Here is an 18,898-nt window from a genome sequence, read left to right as displayed (position 1 = left end):
AAAAGTTACGCGAGAAATCTTCTAATTGCGTTTCAATGCCACCTGATATTTCCAAAAGTTATGTAAGGTTTCAATGCTAGTAATGGACCCCTTAGTAGCTGAAATTCATTCTAGACGCATTTTCGCAATGATATCTCAGACGCATATACGTTTTGTGGAGTCTAACAACAAATTCAATGTGTTTACTTCATAGTACGTCTATGAAACATACAAAATCATTCGATTTTTCCAGCGAAATATGCATTTGAAAAACTGTTGTCCGAATGCCAATTATGGACCCTCCCGGGGCCCATAATAGGATTGTTTACAAATTTGACGTTGCGTATTATGGACCCTCCATTTGATTCCCATGTAATCCGGCTCGCTGCCAACGAGCCTATTATGGACCCACCTGGAAATGCGTATTATGTGGTTTCATATACAAAACTGTTCAAATATCTGTATTTATGCGTCTCAAACCAAATATTTTGCCTGAAACTGCTGACTAACAATGTAATCGAAGTTCCCCCGGTGGATTTTCATAGTAATAAAATTGCTTTGAGTGTTAATTTTATGTTTTTCTGTAGGGGGTCCATAATACGCAAAGCAGGGTGTCTACTCGTTTACCGAAATTAAATTCCCTGATATTTCCAGATTTTTCCAGGTTTTACATAAGAAAAATCCAGGTTCAAGAAATACTCTAAGTTTATAAGTTTATAAGTATCTAAATATCTAAGGGTCGATTTCTTCACCCCAACTCCCCCCCCCCACTTAGGTATTAAAAATAGTTCAATCATATTGGTAAACATGGTTTACGGCTTAAGGGAAGGTAAAGAAACGGCACTTAAAAAAAACTAATGACAAATTTTAAAATATTTTCGATTTAATAGCTATTTATACAATTCTCAACATTATTTAAAGCATGCTGAAGCTATTAAAATATCCAAAATTACTCTATGAAGATGCTAAGAATACCAAAGCTTAAGTTTTATTTAAATGAATTGTATTTGTCAACGATGATGTCTTTTGTTTCGTTAGCAAGAGCTCTGTGAACTGAACGGAGCTCTCAAGTATATCAGTATGCTTCTTCTTGAAAGTATTTTTAGTACAGATTATGAACCAATCATTTCCATCGGTCGTTTGGATAACTAAGACAGCTTCATGGGTGCAAAAGTAAAACTTTATTTGGATTTGTGGCAATATTTTACAATAAATACTGTTTATCGATGTATTAGCAAGAAAACAAGTAATAGATACAGTTCTGACCTGCATAAAAGCCAAATTCTTTAAAATATCTCAAATTGAATGAATCGTGTTAATGGTCATCTGCTACATATTTAACCCTCTAATACCCAACCCCGCCTTTAGACGGGGTACACTTTGGAATTTTGTGTATTTTGTCGTAGCTCGGAAATCAAAATGATTTTATTTTTGGATAAAACCTTGACTCATAACACGCATATAAGAAAAGTTTTTATGACTTTGAAACTTTTTTGTATTTTTGAGAATTGTCTGAAAAATTGTATTCTTACATAACCTACAAATACCCGGGGTCCATTTAACGTGTGATATAAAAAATCGTACCTTTTATATTTTTCTACGATCAATCTATCACAAAAGAAGAGCTTGGTGGTATTCAAATAATTATAAACCTGTTTTTCCGTTAAATACACGGAAAATAAAAATATTTTCAGAAAAATATTAAAAATTTAATTTTTGTTAAATTAGCGTAAAAGTTTGAATTTTTATTATTGCCAAAAATCAGTAACTAGAAGAGGCTTCAAGAAAAAATGAAAAAGGGTAGGGATGTTCAAAAATAAAAATTATAAAAATCAAAAACCGAAATCCATAGATTTGTGAATAAAAACAAATCATTGCCAAAAAGGTGTTTAGAACGATTTTAGATAACTAAAAACGATATTTAGATCGAAAATAAAAATTTTGGTATTAGAGGGTTAAGTAGATACATACCCATCTAAATTAATACAAATAATCAATTAAATTTTTTTTTCTCGGATAATAAATAGAAACACGGATTATCAAGCCCCTGAGTAATCGCGTTCGGCTGTTTAACATTTAACTGTGGTAATTTGAATAAGGTATGATGAATTTTTGCATTTCCTTCGAAAAAGTTCTAAATTAATCATGATTGTTACGAAATTTTGAATTTAAGTTGTTAAAATTCTAAAAAACTTATCGAATATAGTTTGCTCTGAAATCCAATATTTTCCAATAATTTTTAAAATTGTGCATGAAGCAGGGCTGGCGGTGACTGAGTTTCTTGGAAATAGGGCATTTAGAAACCTCTTTCCAGAAAAAAGATACTAAAAAGTAATCAAAACGAGACGAAACAGTAATAAAAAAACAAAACAAAACCTAACAGGAACCAGGATGAAATAGTTTGATCAGACAAGAAATGTATTATGACGGCATTACGATAATGGATATCGTTATTGAAGGTTTTCACTCTCCATAAATTTCCTAAGGAATTCCACCAAAAAATTTGTTTTGGATATCTCAAAATAGAACCAGGATTTTTCCGAAGAATATCATAAACAATACATCAGGGCTTTCATTAGAAATACCCATATATTATTTCAGATATTTTTCGAAAAAGCCCTTAATCCTCTAGGATTTTATCTGGTGATTTTCCAATCAGTTTTTCTAGAACATCCTCCTTTAAAACATGTTATAACATTCAACTAGAAATTTCTCCATATGTCTCCAAGGATTTCTCAGGATTTTCTACAAAATGTACTTCAGATTTTTTAAGATTTTAACTGCAAAATTCTCTGAGGATACCTTTAGGAATTACTCCAGAGATTGCTCATAAGATTTCTTCGGAAATTTCTACATTAGTTCAAGAGATTTCTTAAGGAAGTTTAAAAAAAAAATATCTCGAGCATTCTTCCAGGAGTTTTATTCAAGGAAATTTGAATGAAATTTTTCAGTAAGCTGAGAAAATATTTTATGTGATTTTTTCATTTAGCTGATATAGGGTAACATTGATCATCCATGTAAACAACGTTCGGTAATATTGAAAATGTCGTTACTCACTTAAATCATGGCCCCTGAAGCCGAATATGATGTCCAAACGCTTACATCTCATTTACTAAAGGTGGGCAATTGCCTAAGGGAATTCTACATTTTTAACAGTAATTCATTAATGTTGCCTAATTGAACATGTTTATAAAAGTTTAGACAGCGGAATCGTTCTTGGCGATGAGAACCGCATTTTCCTTGCTCATATCGCTTGCAGAACTTATGTGAGACATAAATCTTCGCTAGTGTCATCCTTAACCATTGAAATCATTGTTTCACAAACTTGACAAATTTACATATAAAATTAACGCATTTTTTGCAACAATCTTATTTTTTAATAGCTCATAAATATAAGAAAGAGAAGCAACATTCATACTTTGGAAATGTTTCAACAATAAATGATGATACCAACTTATTACGAGATGAGTCATTCCGATCAATGTTACCAACTTTTAGAAAGTTTCCAAGATTTTGCTAAGATAATTGAAAAATATAAATCATATCTTGCAGGATATTGTGAGGGAACTCCTGGAAAAACAGAACGAAATTTCTAAAAAAATGTGTAGGAATAATTATTACTACAATCAGGATCTCATAAATAAAATGTTGGTGTGGAACCTTATTGAACTTTTCAACATTCCATGGGGATTTTTTGAGAAATTGATCGAAAAACGTTTGGATGAACTTTAAAATTCCTTGGACACAAGTCAACACAGGTCGATTTCAAGGAATTATTTGTAATGTTCTAAATCGATTCACTCGAATAACCTCTCGAGGAACTTTTGGAGCTGTTCTTTGGAATAACCGTAGATGAAATGGCGTTGATATTCTTGTCGGGTTTTTTTTTGAAAGAAATTCTGTGGGAAACTTTGGATATCTCTTACATTAACGTCTGTGAAATTCGGTTGAAAAGTCAGTGAAAAAATATCTGAAGGAAGTCCTAGGATAGACTTTGTTCAAAATAATTCTGGAGGAGTTCCGGTAAGCATCATATGAAAAATTGCAGAAGGAATTGGTAGAGGAATTTCTTGAAGAATTCCTGATAAAATCTCTGGAGCAACCACAAGGATAATTCCTGAAACTGTTCTCGAGGAATATGAGAAGAAATTTTGCATCTGAATTATCTGCAAGCAAGATAAGGGAAAACAATACTTTAGAGACTATTTTGATTAAAATAGAGACTTCAGTCACCTTTTATCAAAAATAGAGGCTTTTCAAAGACTTGCATAAAAATTGTATCTAAAAAGAAACCTGCTACCAGAGACATTAAAAACATCAATCATGTTTTGGTAAGCTGATAAAATTTGATACTTGAAAGGGTCCTCACTAAACAGCTCAAATAGTGTTTTGAGAGCAGCGCAGCCGAATTTTTTTTCGAATGAAGAGAGTTTTCTTGCAAATAATGGTAGCTCTGAGTTATGACGCAAACATCCTTTGTCGTGAACATATTCTATCATGAATTACTGCCTCAAAATAATTTCCCTGATTGTGATCGAAATTCCCTGAGAATTCCAGGTTTTCTCCAGGTTGAATAAAATTCCCTGATAATTCCAGGTTTTCCAGGTTTTTCCAGGCAGTAGACACCCTGGCAAAGGGTCCATAACCGGCATCGACTCCCTAAATCAAACAGGAATTAACATTTTTGAATGTTTCATTAGGACTTGTTGAATTGAAATGGGAAATCTCGGTCTCGTTTAACGAGATGACTACACTGGACTCGAATGACTCGCCGTTCAAATCAAACACTCATCTCATTCGAGTCGAGACAATACTCGCTATACGACACTGTGGGTTTTCACCACATGCCACTCGTAGAACAAGTCCAATTATTATAGGGTCGAACTGTTCTCAATCATATTTAAAGAAATCTTCGAAGTATACACTCACAAAAGTACTTAAATGTATTTCTTGTCAGTCTCACACAGCGATATAGGTATTATGTGGAATGCTACGCTGGGTAAGCTGCTCGTCAATCCAGTTTCTAAATCCAGCCACATTAGCATAAACACCAGGGATTCCCTTTTCACCACATCCAATACCCCAAGCAACGATTCCTGCTTGGTAGTATCGATCGACTGATCCAGGGATGGGACAAACAAGTGGGGAACCTCCGTCTCCCTTGCATGTGTCCTTTCCGGGCTCACCTCCGGCACATATGAAGCTCTTATTGAGACTGAATCTAGCTCCCAATCGAGTTGTTCGTAGAGCTTTCTGGCAATCGTTGTACGGCATAATAGGAAGTTCAATTTTCTTCAAGATAACTTGATATTTGCCTTCCTTTCCAAACACGTCCTTTCCCCAGCCAGAAGCGAAGCAGCGACTGTAATCGAAATTGTAATCCTGTGACGGTAAGCAAATGGTATTGACTGTCTCAATAATCTCAGCTGGCTTGTCAAGGAAAAGTAATCCGACGTCATTGAATAGACCTCCTTTGTAGAATTTTTCATGGAAAACGATTTCAAGTACGTTACGATCCTGGAAATATTGAACCATAGATGAGCTTTAACATGACAATAAAAGACTTATCAACTGTATTACCTGATGATCATGAATTTCGTTCGTTGTTTGGGTGTCCCATTCTCCAAGTCGGACTTTGATTTCATGAGGCTTCTTATTCTGAACACAATGGGCAGCCGTAAGAACAACTAGAGGATGAATCAATGATCCACCACACTGATAAACATTGATGACTTGATCCAAAGCTTTCTCCTCTCTCAAAATTGCAACCATCCAGGGGAATTCACCATATTCTGCCTCTCCGTCCGAGTTGCCCGTAATGCGGAAACCTACGCCATCTTTATTGCGGAAACCACATCCTGCATTGTCATGAGGCGATTTGATTGGTGACACGGTAGTATGATCTTCGAAATAAATAATAAATTGGGAAAATTGTTGTATGATTTCAAGAATATTCACTCAGTTTTTCAAAAGACAATTCACACCATATTTAGCTACATGCCACAAATGTTAAAAAAACAAAACATTGGACAAAACATGCGAAACCCAGGGGTGTTGTGAAAAAGCGATTCACTAAAAAAAACTTGTCGGCTTTGTCAGGAACGGATGTCTAACTCTGTGAATCTACAAAACTTAATGCGTGAAAAATATTTGCACTAGTCACATAACTTCGAAGTCGTTCATGCAACTAACAAGTAAGCAGTACTAACCGGTTTGATGTGAGCTACTATATCCACCACCATAATTATTGCCATAACCACCACCATGTCCGTGACCTTGACCATAACTATGACCATGCCCATGACCATGCTTCTCGGTATGATCCTTCCATCCATCAGAGGAGTGGTGCGTACCACCAGATACTCCATAACCACCTACATTTGTATGGCTGCCACTTGTTTGCTGTTGCTGTGATCCTCCAGTGGTAGACTGCTGTTGACTTGAAGACAATTGTCCCTGCTGAGCCGTACCAGATGACATACCCTCACCTTCATGACCGCCTACATTTGTGTGGCTGCCACTTGAAGTTTGTTGTGATCCTCCCGAGGAAGACTGCTGTTGGCTTGATGACAAGTGTCCCTGCTGAGCCGTACCGGATGATAAACCCGTACTTGTGGTTTCTGTATCCCTAATTTGGTCTTTTGTTACGGTACTAACGCCCGGCACTACACTTCCCGTTTGTACGGATCCTCCGGTATTGCTGCCATGGCTACCAGCTGACCCAGTTGGAATATTTCCGCTGTATAAATCTCCTGCAACCAAGTTTGCACCATTCAAATTATGAGATCCGAAGCCACTTTGTCCAGATGATCCTTGGGCTGTACTTGAACCACTTTGTCCGAAAGAACCTTGACTTGTACTTTGGCCGGTTGATCCATGCGTAGACCCAGATGATCCATATGAACCCTGTGCAGATCCTCCTGCAGCTGATGAACCGGACTGATGTGTAGTGGGTCCGCTTGATCCAGTAGAAGTTCCAGTAGATGGGCCTGATTGGTTTTGCACAGATGAATCCTTCAGTGGCGCAAGCATGCTGCCGGTGGATGAACCCGACTGGCTTGCTCCATGACTAGACGAACCACCTAGCGTTGAGCCTGTCTGGCTCTGTCCAGAAGAATTTTGTGTGGAAGTAGATGAACCTCCACTAGAAGTTGATCCTGATTGTTGTGTATTGTGTGTGGTTGATCCAAATGAAGATCCCGATTGTGAACTTGATTGACCTTGTCCTTTCGACCCTTCCGAGGATCCAGATGTGCCTCCAGTAATAGTAGAACCTGACTGAACTGTGCCCTGTCCTGCTACTGGACCCGGTGTTGAACTCGAATGACCTTGTCCATTTGACCCTAGTGAGGATCCAGATGTGCCTCCAGTAGCAGTAGAACCTGACTGACCTGTACCCTGCCCTGTTACTGGACCCGTTTGACTTTGTCCGAATGTACCTTGCATTGAATTGGTCGAACCTCCAACATTCGAAGTGCCAGTTTGAAGGGAAGCTTGTCCAGATGAATGATTTTGATTATGTGAACCTTGTGTATAATTAGATGCACTTCCAGTGGTAGTAGATCCCGTGGTAGATGTACCGTGTCCAGTTGATCCGTGTAAAGATCCAGAAGGCACACCAGTTGTGGGGCTTGTTTGACCATTTGGACTTTGCAACGAGCTAGGTGCTCCTCCAGTAGAAGATCCTGTATAGCTTGCACCATGTCCCGTTGATCCATGAGTTGACCCTGATGTCATACCGGTTGAACCTGATTGGCTTCCTTTTATAGAACTAGTTGAACGCTCTGTTGTAAAGGATCCCGCCTGGAAGTTACCATGACCGATAGTGCCAGACGATGAACCAGAAGATACACCAGTCGATGTTGCAGTTTGACTTTGACCAGATGTTCCAGTTGCGGTTCCTCCAAATGATCCACTACCCGAAATTTGACCAGATGAGCCACCTGCATTGGGCCTTCCCGCTCCCCCAACATTTCCAGTATGCGTTCCAGGTATACAAGGACCGTGCTGACCCATATGTGAGTAATTATAATTGTTTGTGAAACTTGAGCTACTGCTACTACTACTGCTACTACTGCTACTGCTACTGCTACTTTGTGTATAAGCACTACTGAAACTACCACTACCAGCGTAGTTACCACCACCGTATTGATGATGACCACCATGATAATTACCGTTACCTCCAGGCCCCTCTGACCACGAACCAGGTATTGACCCATGGCCTCCTGGTCCAACTCCACCGGTTCCAAGTCCACCTGATCCGGTTCCGCCAGATCCTAGCCCTCCGGTCTCTTGTCCACCTGATCCCAGACCACCAGAACCAGCACCTCCCGAACCATGTCCGCCAGATCCTGGTCCGCCAGAAGAATCAGTTCCTGCTGATCCTGACCCATCCCGATCCTCTGCTCCAGGCTGGATCAGATTTCCAGATGAGCTAGGTGGTGCAATAATGAGTTCACCGCTGGATGAGGGCGGCGCAATGACCTGTTCATTATCGTCTAGATCTTTCGGAACTTTACAGCACTTCAACAGGTAATGTTCGCAAGGGTCATCGGGGTTGAACCTAAGGATGGCAAAATGATTTTTTTTAGAAATTATTGGTAAAATAATGCATGTTAGTCATATAACATTATGGTTTTGATATTCCGTATTTTTCTCTGTGAAAAGTATGCTATAGTAGGTTGTTGTTTCAATTTAATATCAACACATTGATCAATGACAAAATTATATATTTTATCGATCAAGCAATGAGTTTCATTAAGGTCATATTTGGCCGATTTAACGCATAACGGCTCACGGTAGTAGCATGTCCGAAAGAACTTGAAACTATTGAGAAGCAGAGCTACAGGTCCAAAGTCCTGATGAAGGTAGATGATTGTGATGGCTATGACCGTGGTCATCATGTAGAGAACAAACCGCCAATGCTGAATCTTGTCAGCACCGAGTAGGCAGCCCCTGTAGCACGATGTAGGTAGCGCAACCCTGGTTAACGTGCCTATCGAAGACTCTTCACCGACCAAGAAAGGCAAAAGAAGAGCAAACGGATTGATTTTACGGCAACAGACCTGGCAACGAATAAAGGACAACGATTGGAAAGTAGGATCTTGGAACGTTAAAACTTTAAATGAATTCACGCATGTTGGGCTCCTGACTCGTGAATTGCAGAATGTCGGCGTGAACGTGGCAGCTATTCCGGAAATACGCTGGCCGAAAACCATAAAACGTGAATTCCGAGCGCTTGATGGGATCCAGCTAACACTTCATTCAAGTACCACATCTACTACATCGGCGGCGACAAAACAGAACGTGGAGTTGGCTTCATAGTGATTGGTAACGATGCTTTATACACGCAGAAAATGAAGTACTCAAAAGTGAGTTCATTCCACTCAAATACTCAAATTTGAGGTAACACACAAAAGTTTCGTTTTTGGGTTGTTTTGCTCTTCGATCTCTGATAACAATAGAAAGAGCGAATTAAATAGAAAGAGAAACATACAGTCATCTCTCCCTTACTCGATATTGAAGGGACCATCGAGTAAGGGAGGTATCGAGTTACGGAACACAAAAGCGGTGCAACTGCGTTCCAAGGGACCATCGAGTTAGCCATGAAAACCAACTTTTACTCTGGTTCTCTAACTCGAATCGAGATACAGTATATCGAGTAAAGGAAAGTTAACTGTAACTCAAAAATAAGTTTAAAAAATACGCAAATATAGGATTTTTGTTTTCTCCGTATAAGAGAGATTCGCGGAAATTTACATTGCTGTCAAAATGTGAGCCAATCGAGAAGCAAGACCTGTCAAAGCGTGAGCCTAACGACATTTGTTTACTTGTTTTTAATTATGAATCGTGGTTTACGGCTAACCAGCCGAGTGGAAGTTTAACAACTACCGAAAAGCTAAACGTTACATATAGTTTGCAATTGGATTAAATGGACAAATTGATGTGAAGTTTTGCGAAAAAGTTACACGTCTTCTCAGTGAGAATCGAACTCACGAATCCTTGATCTCTACGCTATGAGAGGACTCATGAACGCAGAAGTTAACCTGAATTCGATTTCAGCTCAATAATCACGTGGTCCTTTTTCGCAAAGTGCACCTCTTTCGGGAAAATTAGATGCCCATCCAAACACAACGCTTTCTATATAAGTACCGTAAAACGGGGTAACTTTGATAATGCGGGTAACTTTGATAGTGCGAGACCCACGACATACTTAACGAAATAACAAAGTTTCTGTTAATCCATTAAGCAAAACAAATGCAAAAGTAAAAAGTATTAGTATGACACTTCATGTCAAAGCTATCTTCGGTGGAATTAAGTACATTTGAGGATTTATATCCAAATATTAAAAATTTATAGAATTTTAGCGTTTTTGAAACGCTCATAAACAATCTGTTCTACGATCACTAATTGATGGAGTCATAATGAGTTCGTCGCTTATTCTTGACAGCCTAGTTGTAGTAGAACATGGATTCTGTGTCAAATTTCTTAGCGAAAACCATTTTTACAAACTGGGACCATTTTTGTAATCTAAGTCAGAAATTTCCATATAGCGTTAAACGCCTAGAGGTATGCAACGCCCTACAAATGTTCCGTAATTGATTCAATTTTGTTCGATTTAGGGTAACCAATATATTTTGGACCCCTATATATTTTGGACCCCCTGGTTCATTTTCTTGCAAATTTCCAAGTTTAATTCGAAATACCAACTCAATTCGCATGCCATATGGAAAGATAGGACTATTCCGTACTTACATCAACCGTTTGTACATAGAAAATGTGTTTGTTTGATCTGAAATTAATTAAATTTAATCGGTTCATCCATACAACCGTTACAACACGTTACACACAGAAATTAAAGCCGTCAGAAATTTTTCAAATGTAAACAAAAACTTTTTTCAAATTTCTGGACTAAAAGCGTAGAATTTCTTCGGTTTTCCATTGTCAATCGATTGATTAGACTATGGGCAAGCATATTATACAACCAGTGTCGTGGACTTTGTCGCCAAACGATAAAAAACACCGGGGGTCCAAAATATATACTTTGAGGGTCCAAAATGTATTGGTGTGTCCAAAATAATGAAAAGCAGTACATCACAATTCAATTATTTTCGACGTTTTCTGGATCCTACATGATCGTTTGGGCATTTTTATCTTCTGAAGGAAGTTTTTCTCTACATTTTGGCATGTTCTTTGACTTGGTTACGCTGTGCAATTAATTAATTGGGACAAAAAGCTAAAATCACTTCCTTAGGGGGTCCAAAATACGACCGTTACCCTATACTCTATTATCAAAGTTACCCCAAAATAGAAAAACGACTTTCCATTATATGAAAAATTATATATCCATTCAGAATAAATCTTTTAGAAATCTATCAACTGCAATCGATAGCTAGGATACCAGTACTTGTTTTAAAAATATAAATTATAATTCTTTGAAACAGCATGCCTAGATATTCAAGTTTTCTTCGAAAAAACTATCAAAGTTACCCCGTTTTACGGTATATCCAATGCCTAGCCCGAGAGTACATTATTTTTTAGGTATTGAAATAGCACACTACAGGCGCTCTCGGGCATATTATGTGTTGCTAAAATTCATGAACAGGTGTATTTGACGATAGAGTATTGCCACTGGTATCACTATTAACCCGTATAGGCCTGAGTGAAAGCAAAAATACTAGAACCCTCACCGCTCAGCGAACACTTAACGGATTCAAAACATTTTTTGTCAGTATACTGGCCCACATATCTAGTTCCTAAATGTAGCCAAAGGATCTCGGGAATGTTCCTGTGGTCGGAGATATTTTGGTGGGTCCCTGGGTCAGGTCGGGTAAAAAAGGGCTATTTTTTGGGACACACCAAGTTGTTATTATTTATTTGCAATGGCAATCATTTTAATTTGCATAAATCATTAAGATCTGATATTCAACATTATAAATGAAGAGGTAAGCACCGTTTAGAATGTACTAGTTGTGGTCACTCGGGCTTAATGCCCTAAAGAATCGGCTATAGATTTGTTGGATACTAAACCGTTTCAATTCTCTAACAGTAGAGATTAAACATAATAATTTACTGAAATACGTTCCCATGGGCTTGACACATATAATTAGACACAAATTGACCACTTTGTTGTAAATTTGAGGCATCATGGAGACCCAAAATGGTTATTTCAAGGGTCAAACAAATTAAGGACACAAGGTTATCCAACTCAATCGTTTCTCAAAATGTTTACGCTGATGGGTTTTTCTTGAAATTCCTTGATATAGTGGCCACATTATAGCCGATTCAGGAAATTATATGTAACTTGAAATTTGCCTACCTCCAGGGGCAAAAAAGTACAGCACCATTTTCAGCCGACCTGACCCAGTAACCCACCTGAATAACTCCGGACACATGAACATTCCCGAAATTCTTTGACCACTTTTAGAAACTAGGTATGTGTGCCAGTATACTGACAAAAAATAATTTAAATCCGTTAAGTACTCGCTGAGCGGTGAGAGTTTTTGTAATTTTTCTTTCACTCAGGCCTATACGGGTTAATGAATCATTATTGTCTAATAATGTTTAAGCATTCATTATTGAAACTTTTGTTATGTTTTGAAGTTTACATGTGAACGACAAACAGGATGGAATAGCCTAGAACTCGGCAATTCAAATGTGCAATATAAAAACGTGTTTTTGTACAAAAATAGTTGACCATATATAGTCGAGTAAAAACAATAGCAAGGGTTAATGAAAGGAAAAGTGTATTTTATTGATTGGAATTTCTAATGTAATTTCTCAAACGATTTCTTGGAAAATGATTACTCACATTTAAAGTTCTGGACAAGTTTTTAACAAACTCTTTTATTTTCTTCATGTTTTCCAAACCGTCTCTGGCTAATCTTCCAGAGGAGTTTGATGAGGTTCTTTCAGAAAGCAGATTTAAGATTCCTTCTATAGTTGCAGACTACTACAGAAAGTTCACTAGTAATTTATTCAGCAGGTCTGTCGGGTATTTGTAGTGGTTTTTGCTTTAGTTTATTAAAATATTTTGGTCGGGAAATTCAGTTTGAATTTGCTTTCTGCTGGAGGAAATCTCCAGAGGAATTCCTGGACAAAATCCCCGGAGATAATCGTGGTGCAAATCCCTAGAGAAATTCCTGATGGAAATCCTCGGATAAATTATCTGAATAAATCCCCGAAGCAATTTGTAGAAGAATTCGTGGACGAAATCTTCTATGTGATTGCTATTGGAATGGCTCTGAGAAACTTCTGGAGAAAATTCCCGAAGGATTTCTTAGAATTCCTGGCGGAAACTCTTAAAGGATTTTCTGAAGGAAATCCTTGGAAGAATTTATGGATGAAATCTACGAAGATAGTTTTTGATGGAAATACCCGAAGGGATTCCTGGAAGAAACCCCCGGAGGTGTTGCTGTAGCAAATCCGCGGATAAATTCTTGAAAGAAGCCCCCGTAGAAAAACCAAGGGGAAACTGCTGGTAGGGAATCCATGGAGTAGTTCCTGGTGGAAATTTTGTTAGAAACATCGGAACAACTTCGGTATAATTTCTGGAAGAGCTCCTGGAGGACTCTGTTGGAGGATTCTGTTGGAGAACTTCGTTGAGGAATCTTTAGATGTACTGTCGTAGAAATTCGTGGTGGAATTCCTGGACGAATTCTTGCAGGAATTCCTAAAGGATTCTTCGGAGAAATAGCCTGATGTTCGCTTTCCGCCTTAAATCACTCAACTTTTGCACCCTCGCCTCCTAGACTACAAAGCTATTTCAGCGACAAAATCCGGTAAAAAAAACTGGTAAACAAACATATGACATACCAGATTTGGAACAGCTCAAATCTTGGTCCAAATGCGACCAAAAATGGACCAGGTAGCTAGCTTGTTCCAAAAAATAGACCAGAAAACTGGTATAAAATAAAATTGGAACTTCATTTGCAACATCGGTTCACGCTCCATGTTTTACTATGGTCCAAAAATTTGGACCAAACCTGTGATTTGGTCCACCGGTGAAGTTGCCCTATGTTTTGCCAGAATCTCGTACATAATTTTTTCAAATGTTTACGAAATATTCATCTGAATTCTTGCAGAAAGCTACCCAGGATGTCTTTATTGATTACAAATATCTATTTCTTTTTGATGGAGTTTAAAAAGCTCAACCAGCCTTAAATGTAATTTTCATCAGAGCACGAAAATAGTGACTTTAGTGACCATTTTTCTGAAAATGTGACTTTAGTGACATTTTGTTGGAAATAGTGACTTTTAAGTGACCAGGTCGAAAAAAGTGACCAAGACACTAAAAAGTGATTTGCTACTAGCCCTGAATACTGAATGTACACTGGAGATTTAAATTTATGTATGCATCTTATTTCCACGATCATTTACACAGGAAACAGTAATCACCCTGTTGATCTTTAAAACTGGCCGCAGAGATAACAATATCCAACTAGAAACAAGGGCGCCTTCTTTAGACTAGCGGGATAGCCCGCGGCTACAAAACAAAGTCAAGCTGAAGGTTTCGGATTACTTCGCGGTCCCGGTAATGTTATTCATCATCAAAATATCAATAGAAGTCTGCATTTAGATTTTTTTTATGGTGGGTGACCTCGAGCAATTTTTCATTATAAGAGTATGTTCTAATGTAATTCCCATTTAAACTTCGAATTGGTGCCAAATTATAGTTTCACCGATATATTGTGCTCTGCAAGATAAATCCACGTAATGTGATTATCTGGAAATGTCGATAACCGTCGCAGTAACAATAAAAATCACCAAATGTTTCAGATTTAGCAAATTTGAAACATTTGCGTCCACGAAGAACAAAAAATCCAAGCCTACTTGAATTTTGACGTTGCGTTTGAATTGCGCGCCTATCTTTTGCGCGTTACTGCCGCCGTTGGATGTGGATTTAAAATGAGCGCCCCAATAGCTGCAATTTCACACAATTGTTATGGAACACGAATGAAATTCTGAAAGCGAAATGGAGCGAGAATGTATGAAAATATGCATCGCTTGTGTTATGAAGTGCGCTGAATAATAATATACACTCAGAAATAAAAATAGTCACAGAATTACTAAAGTTTATGCATTAATAACTATTTTCTATTTGCCTCTCTTTCATTCTGCTTTGAACTTTCACTTCTTCTTTCTGGCGTTGCATCCCCACTGGGACAGAGCCTGCTTCTCAGCTTAGTGTTCTTATGAGCACTTCCACAGTTATTTACTGAGAGCTTACTATGCCAATGACCATTTTTGCATGTGTATATCGTGTGGCAGGTACGGAGATACTCTATGCCCTGGGAAGTAACTGTCATTTCGACTGGGTTGAAGCTTAGCGATGCTTCAACCCAGGTGAATTGACAAATAGGAATAAAATTCCCTGCAGGATGAAAGAGAGGCAGATAGAAAAAAAATCATAAATTACTAAAATTTAGTCATTCTGTGACTACCCGTGTTTCTGAGTGCATACACTATGTCATGACATTTGAAACACGTGACTAGCTTTTGGTGTAGTAACTAACACATGTATATTCCACAGCCAATGCAAAAACCGATCTGATAGTGGTGGAAAGTTTTGTGTAGTCGTATTCTGAACTACGACTCCAAGCATATAGTATCAGTATTTTAACTTCACGGAATATTTTTGTTTCCGGATTTCCCACAAGAATCTCATTAGTTTTTTAACGAAAGATCTATCAACTTACCGAATATCAATCAAATTAGATCCATCGGTTACAATTTCACCATCACGGCATAAATGTAGCTTCACACATTCACCATCAGGGCAAGGCTAACAAACCGAAAATGAAAAACAATGCACAATTAGTTATGCAACAATTTAAGTTTGATTGTACACTCAATACATACGATAACCTCATCTTCTGCCAATGCCAAGGTTAATCCTAGAGCCAGTAAAAGCCCTATCCGCAGCACAAACATCGTCTATCTCTCTGAAAAGAAAAAATATAAACACAGAACATTAGCTCCAAAGTTATCAGGAGTGACCCAAAAAGAACATTTATTTTAAAAAACCAATCCAAATCGGACACAGAAAAAAATTGCACCTGCTAGCTCGATTGAGCTTAATCTAACAATTATTTCGAAGTTTAACGTATTTGTCGAGCAATACACACAATTAGCTGATAACAAATGGTTCACTACATAAGAGACATGCATAGATTTTATCTATAAAAGTTACTAATTCTAATATAAAAGTTACTAATAATATTGTCAATGCTGCAATAATATACACAAAAACGTTTTATTTGCAGAAAGACATTTTACTATAACAATGCGTTTCCGCATTTGTTAAAACGGAAAATTTTGACCTTCTAATAAATTGATAACCTCGCTGAAATTCAATTTCTCTTCCTCTTGCAACCCCAAATTCATAATCTAATGTAGGCCATGTGCAGACTCCGGACAGTTCCCACTAATGTTATCAGTTATTGGAATTAACTAGCAAAACACAATCCTACAAATCACATTTGTGAGCGCAAGCTTTGACTTTTGCTGCATTCGCTGAGATTTAACATATTCAATACAAATAACAGGCTCCTTGATAATGATATTGATGACGAGGAATCCCCGACAAGCTGGTTTTACCAATGCGTGACATCATAGAAAACGCACCGACGGCTGAACCGGTTCGGTGGTAGAAAGCGCTGAATTTCAAAGGCCATTGTATACCGTTTATCCGCTCAGATCCGATACTATTGGGTGATAAACCCAATTCCGTGAATAAAAGATTTACAAGAATTTATGCCTCGTGTTTTGCACGAAACACTAGCCACAGTACTGGTCTGCACTGTTGAACAGCATATTACAGATATCGCTTCGATATTTCAAGTAAATCAAAGTCGATAGTTTTTTCAAACTTTTTGTAGTATTGTGTAATTTTAATAAAGCTTGAACCACAGGTGGTTTAGCTGTAATATCATATTTTTGTTTTGTAATCCGTAGTTTCAGCTGAACATGCATTCAGACAATTTAGAAAAAAAATGGTCGATTTGAAGGTTAAGTTAAAGGTTAAGAATCGTACATAAAAAAACGGATCTCAAAAGATTATCCAATCAGGAAGATTACTTTTAATCGAGAAGATATGAAGTATAATTAAATACTCAGTAAAAAACGAACTGTACAATATGAATTTCATTCAACGTGGACCCAGTCAAAAATACCTAAAAATGTACAGAAATATTGAATAGTATGCGAATTGAACACTCGTTAACTAAGTGACAGTGTATAGACGCAGCATAAGCGATTTGCAATTATATTTGCTACTAAATATGTATAGTTTAATACCCGACTGCTATTATAGTTTAATGCCGACTCAGTGCAATAACTACCATTCGATTGAGCCATGGAAGAGTCATGTACATTGCACAGTTTTGTAGCAATTTATTGAGTGTCAACCAGAAGGTAGAATACTGAAAATTAAACCCAAGTAATGTTCTCTAATGAATGTTGTGTTACAAGAGGTATCCAATGGATGATTCACTTCTACCTGAGCGCATTCTACCTGACAGTCTTGCTTAAAAAAGGCATTATCGGATGCTGAACTGAAAACAAACTTGATAAACTTCTCAGACAAAGCAAAGTCATCACCACAAGCATGGAATAACCATCCACAACGGGGAACTGGTTTCTACATCTTCTCATTTAAATAGGTAGACGAATATACTTCTAAACATCAACATTCAACCAATAACTAGGGTAACCAATATATTTTGGACCCCTATATATTTTGGACCCCCTGGTTCATTTTCTTGCAAATTTCCAAGTTTAATTCGAAATACCAACTCAATTCGCATGCCATATGGAAAGATAGGACTATTCCGTACTTACATCAACCGTTTGTACATAGAAAATGTGTTTGTTTGATCTGAAATTAATTAAATTTAATCGGTTCATCCATACAACCGTTACAACACGTTACACACAGAAATTAAAGCCGTCAGAAATTTTTCAAATGTAAACAAAAACTTTTTTCAAATTTCTGGACTAAAAGCGTAGAATTTCTTCGGTTTTCCATTGTCAATCGATTGATTAGACTATGGGCAAGCATATTATACAACCAGTGTCGTGGACTTTGTCGCCAAACGATAAAAAACACCGGGGGTCCAAAATATATACTTTGAGGGTCCAAAATGTATTGGTGTGTCCAAAATAATGAAAAGCAGTACATCACAATTCAATTATTTTCGACGTTTTCTGGATCCTACATGATCGTTTGGGCATTTTTATCTTCTGAAGGAAGTTTTTCTCTACATTTTGGCATGTTCTTTGACTTGGTTACGCTGTGCAATTAATTAATTGGGACAAAAAGCTAAAATCACTTCCTTAGGGGGTCCAAAATACGACCGTTACCCTATCGTTACACATCTTAGACCCAGTCAAAATACTAAATACAGGAACCGCCACTTTCCCACTTCCTGGACGATTACACACTTAACTGTCTCACAAAATAAATCACCACTATACAATTTGCTTTCCCTGATGACTAGCCTCAGATTTGAATATGATCGTACAGGTCGATGAATTGACGTAAACTGAAACGTAAATCTCGGCTGCTCCCGAAAGTAAGTTCTCATGCAGCATCGGTAAAAGACCGGTCTCAGCAGATGTGCTGTCTTCTCTCCTCTCTCATCTTTGTCGGCTTTAATCGACTGAATTATGATAATATTGTCTCACCGAGGTGTATTTGGCATAGGGAAGCGCTTATTCCTCGTTAGCCAGATGATAACCTGCCAAAGATTGCCTTGTGCAAATACACAAGTGATTGATAAGTGAAAATACAAATATATTTTCTAAAATTTGTTTTCAATTCAGCATCGGCACAATGGTAAAATATGCACTTCAGAAGCTCTGTTAACAAGACTCTCTTGAAAAAAATTTTTTTATTATTATCTAATAAGTTTCATCA

General features: G+C 37.6%; 1 protein-coding gene across 4 annotated transcripts; it reads right to left on the bottom strand.

The window, feature by feature from the left end:
- Positions 1–4,897: 4,897 nt before the first annotated feature.
- On the bottom strand, positions 4,898–18,577 carry LOC5575324 (serine protease 42). 4 transcript variants are annotated; one of them, XM_021848693.1, is made up of 6 exons: positions 18,481–18,577; positions 15,841–15,923; positions 15,678–15,763; positions 8,154–8,542; positions 5,560–5,882; positions 4,898–5,496 (listed from the first exon to the last, which is right to left on the bottom strand). In XM_021848693.1, exons 2-6 carry the CDS (start codon positions 15,910–15,912, stop codon positions 4,939–4,941), a joined length of 1,428 nt encoding a protein of 475 aa, XP_021704385.1. In that variant the 5' UTR covers positions 15,913–15,923; positions 18,481–18,577; the 3' UTR covers positions 4,898–4,938. The 4 variants fall into 4 exon arrangements, with proteins under 4 accessions (XP_021704385.1, XP_021704388.1, XP_021704386.1 ...); XM_021848696.1 differs by having other exon boundaries at positions 8,160–8,542; XM_021848694.1 differs by having other exon boundaries at positions 18,429–18,550.
- Between the last annotated feature and the right edge of the window lie 321 nt (positions 18,578–18,898).

Source organism: Aedes aegypti, chromosome 3, assembly GCF_002204515.2.
Source record: "Aedes aegypti strain LVP_AGWG chromosome 3, AaegL5.0 Primary Assembly, whole genome shotgun sequence".
Classification (NCBI taxonomy): Eukaryota; Metazoa; Arthropoda; class Insecta; order Diptera; family Culicidae; genus Aedes; species Aedes aegypti.
Note: the sequence above shows the minus strand (reverse complement) of the source record. Positions and strands in the feature narration are given on the sequence as shown.